General features: G+C 48.6%; 1 protein-coding gene across 3 annotated transcripts in view; it reads left to right on the forward strand.

Moving 5' to 3' along the window:
* The first annotated feature begins 40 nt into the window (after nucleotides 1-40).
* The window catches only part of WBP4 (WW domain binding protein 4), a 32,672-nt gene continuing 29,297 nt past the window's right edge, over nucleotides 41-3,415 (forward strand). Inside the window, exons 1-2 of one of the 3 annotated variants that reach the window (XM_023748118.1) lie at nucleotides 41-730; nucleotides 1,639-1,711. In XM_023748118.1, the coding sequence (XP_023603886.1) occupies nucleotides 729-730; nucleotides 1,639-1,711 (75 nt within the window). In that variant the 5' untranslated portion in view covers nucleotides 41-728. The remainder of the gene's footprint in view (nucleotides 731-1,638; nucleotides 1,712-3,415) is intronic. The other 2 variants (XM_006083495.3, XM_023748123.1) reach the window with 2 other exon arrangements.

Genomic DNA, 3,415 nt, shown 5'->3' on the forward strand with positions numbered 1-3,415 from the left:
AAAAAAAAAAAAAAAAAAGGTCACAAAGAGCTCCCGAGCGAGGGAACCAGCCCGGTCCCCGGCGCGCGGCCGTCGCGGAGGGGGGCGCGGCCACACCTCCGCCTCAGGAAAGTTCTGAGGCAAACCCCGCAACTCGCGGCCCCGACACCAGCGGTTTCACCTTTCCCTTTTTTTTTTTTTTTTTTAACTCCGCCAGCGGCCCCCAGCCTACAGGTCCGGGTTGCTCCGCTGGCCAAAGTGCGTGCGGAGTAGTTGGCAAAGTTGAGGGCGGCGACGTCTCGGGGAACAGCTGTTTGCGTTCGGGGCGGAGGCGGCGCGCGAGCTCCCCGGCCACGAGCCAGCGAGCCTAGGAGAGGGTGGAGGTTCTGGGTCCCCGGGGAAGAGAACGGGGGGATGACGCGGAGACTGGAGGCTCCGGGCTAGCGCCCTTCAGCGTAGGTCCCGTCGCGCCTCGCCCTTCTCGGTGACCTCACCCCCTTTATACCCACCCCACCTCTCAGGAGCCGGAGGCCCGCCCTGGGGGGAGGGGACGAGGAGGCGATTCGGAACGCGGATTGCGTCCTCCGGGCACCCGTAGTTGGGAACCGTGGAACCCTGGTCCGGACGGGAGGTGTCGCGCCTCGGAGGTTCGGGTGGGCCTCGTGCCGGCTGGGCTGCCGCTCGCCCCGGGAGGGGAACGCGAGCTTGGGCCGGACCCGCGGGCGACGTGCGGAGCGGCTGGTCCAGTCATGTGAGTTGGGTCTCGGGCTCCAAACAAGGACGTGTTGTTCCCCTGGGCGGCCCTTTCCCCGCCCGGCTCCCCTCCGCCACGGCCCCGTCCCCCCGCCCCCGCCCCTCGGTTAGAGGCGGGATGGACGCGCTCTCCGCTCGCAGGGGACCGGCCGGACCGGTTCTCGGGGCCGGGTGGAAACCCTGCCAGGGAGCGCCCCGGGGCACGGAGGACGGGCTCTCGGGCGGGAGGTGGGCGGCGTGCTCCAGCCCCCTGGCGGCGGGGGGCGCCGCAGCCTCGGGTCTCGGGTGCTTGAGCCGCGCGGGGTGTGGTGACCCTGGGGTCGGGCTGTGGCCCCCCGAGTCCTCCGCCTACCGGAGCGGCCGGCCCGGTTAGAGCAGTGATTGTTTTCCCTTGTCTTGCCGGCCGAGAGGTCCCTTGGGTTTCCCAACTCTCTCTCGCCCGGCGGCTCAAGAACAAATTGCATTAGCGGATGGTCTCGGAGGAGCCGCAGCCTCCACCGGAGGAGCCTTGGCTCTGTTTGTTCTTTTGGTGCAAGTAACTTGACCTAAAGCAAGCTTTGTGAGCGTCTTCAGACCTCCATTAGCAGCCTCTCAAAATGCCAGGCAGGGGGAGGAAAGACAAGTCTTCTAAGGTGTTACTCATTTCTCCACACTGATGACATTAACAAATGGGGGGACGACTTTTTTTTTTTTTAAGCTGTTTTGTCTAAGGGAGTTTTAAATCCCGTGCAGACTTTTCTACGTGAGTGGCAACACTTTCAGACAAAAAATAAAACAACGCTGTTGTATATAGCAAGGCAAGATGCAGTAGCAGAGGCGTATATTTCAAATTCTAAGATGTAAAGCATGCAGAGTTTTACCTGTTTAACTTATAAATAAGCTTAGACTTATTTTTCCCTTTTTCAGGGCCGACTACTGGAAGTCACAACCAAAGAAATTCTGTGATTACTGCAAGTGCTGGATAGCGGACAATAGGCCTGTATGGCAGTTCCACTAATAGAGATTCTAATAATGTGTTTATGTGAAGTGTTCCCTTTCTTATCGAAACTTGGAGTTTACAAAACATTTTCATATGCATTGCTCTAGATCAGTGGTTCTCAACCTTCCTAATGCCACGACCCTTTAATACAGTTCCTCATGTTGTGGTGACCCCCCAACCATAAAATTATTTTCGTTGCTACTTCATAACTGTAACTTTGCTACTGTTATGAATCGTAATGTAAATATCTGATATGCAGGATGTATTTTCATTGTTACAAATTGAACATAATTAAAGCATAGTGATTAATCACAAAAGCAATATGTAATTATATATGCGTTTTCCATGGTCTTAGGCGAGCCCTGTGAAAGGGTCGTTGGACACCCAAAGGGGTCGAGACCCACAGGTTGAGAACCGCTGCTCTAGATGTTTCAGAACGTTGAAAATTTTTCTATTTTCTTTTGTTGTTGTTAATCCTCATCCGAGGATATTTTTCCTTTGATTTTTAGAGAGTGAAAGGGACCGGGAGAGACAGAGAAACATCCATTGCCCTACCCCACGCACCCTGGGACTCTTCAGTCCGCAAGCCAGCACTCTATCCACTGAGCCATACTGGCTAGGGCTTCTGTTATCTTTTCATTCTTTGTGTGCCTTCTTCCTTTTCATCGGCCTAAATTTGTATATATATGTACTAAGCCCAATTATTTCACTATGGCCCTTCAGTCAAATTTAGGAAATGAACCTTGAGTGTGGGTAATCTCCTCCATGTCTATGAAACATCCAGTTATGATGTTGTTTGTAACACTGTCACATACCAAGGAAAGTAAAAGTGGAAAGCCCTTAATATGTAAGAAGAAACATTGTAGTTTTTCTTGTTTTTTGCTCTAGAGATAATTAAATATATTTGATGCACAGCTTTATGTCTATGAATGCTTAAATTTGAAAAAAACATCATTACCTCTGTCATGGAATATGAAAATGGCAACTCTGTTAAGCAAATTATATTACTGTGTCTCTTAGTCTAGTTTCAGCTTTTAAGACATGAAACAAAAAGCAGCACCATTGTCTTTTTTTTTATGCCTCTCATGCATGTCATATGACTGTGTACATGAAGCATGTCAAACTCAAGGGCTAACATGGGCCAAATAAGGTTTTAAGTTTATGTGGGCCACAAAAAAACAAAAGCTTCAATTTTCATAGAAATGTAGGTTTATTTCGATAGAGACATGCTGAATACAAAGGGCTGAAATAAATGAGTAATCGTTAACATAAAATAATAGAACATTTTAATAAAAATTAATATTTTTTTCTAGAACATTAACTTACCGGACACTGAATAACTGCACAAATTAATAAGCGTAACACAAATAACTATTTTTCTTGTTCTCCAAAAGCGAAATATTTCCTGTTGCGCACACCAAACAAGTCAGTCCAAGACTAATGATGTAGCAATCGGCTGCTAAAATATTCGCTGCTAGTATTAGTGGGAGAAATGATGAGCCTGCGCATTAAGTGCATAAGGGGAAATGAATGCAACAAAATTATAGTGATCAGTCATTAGCAAACATCGTAGTTCGTTATTAATTATAGCAGGATATTGTAAAAATTAAGTTACAAAATTTTTATTAAAATGTTTCTTACATACTGTTATATTGACTGGGCCGCAAAAAAATTCATTGTGGGCCGAGAGTTTGACATGCTTGA

This window comes from Myotis lucifugus, unplaced genomic scaffold, assembly GCF_000147115.1.
Source record: "Myotis lucifugus unplaced genomic scaffold, Myoluc2.0 scaffold_7, whole genome shotgun sequence".
Classification (NCBI taxonomy): domain Eukaryota; kingdom Metazoa; phylum Chordata; class Mammalia; order Chiroptera; family Vespertilionidae; genus Myotis; species Myotis lucifugus.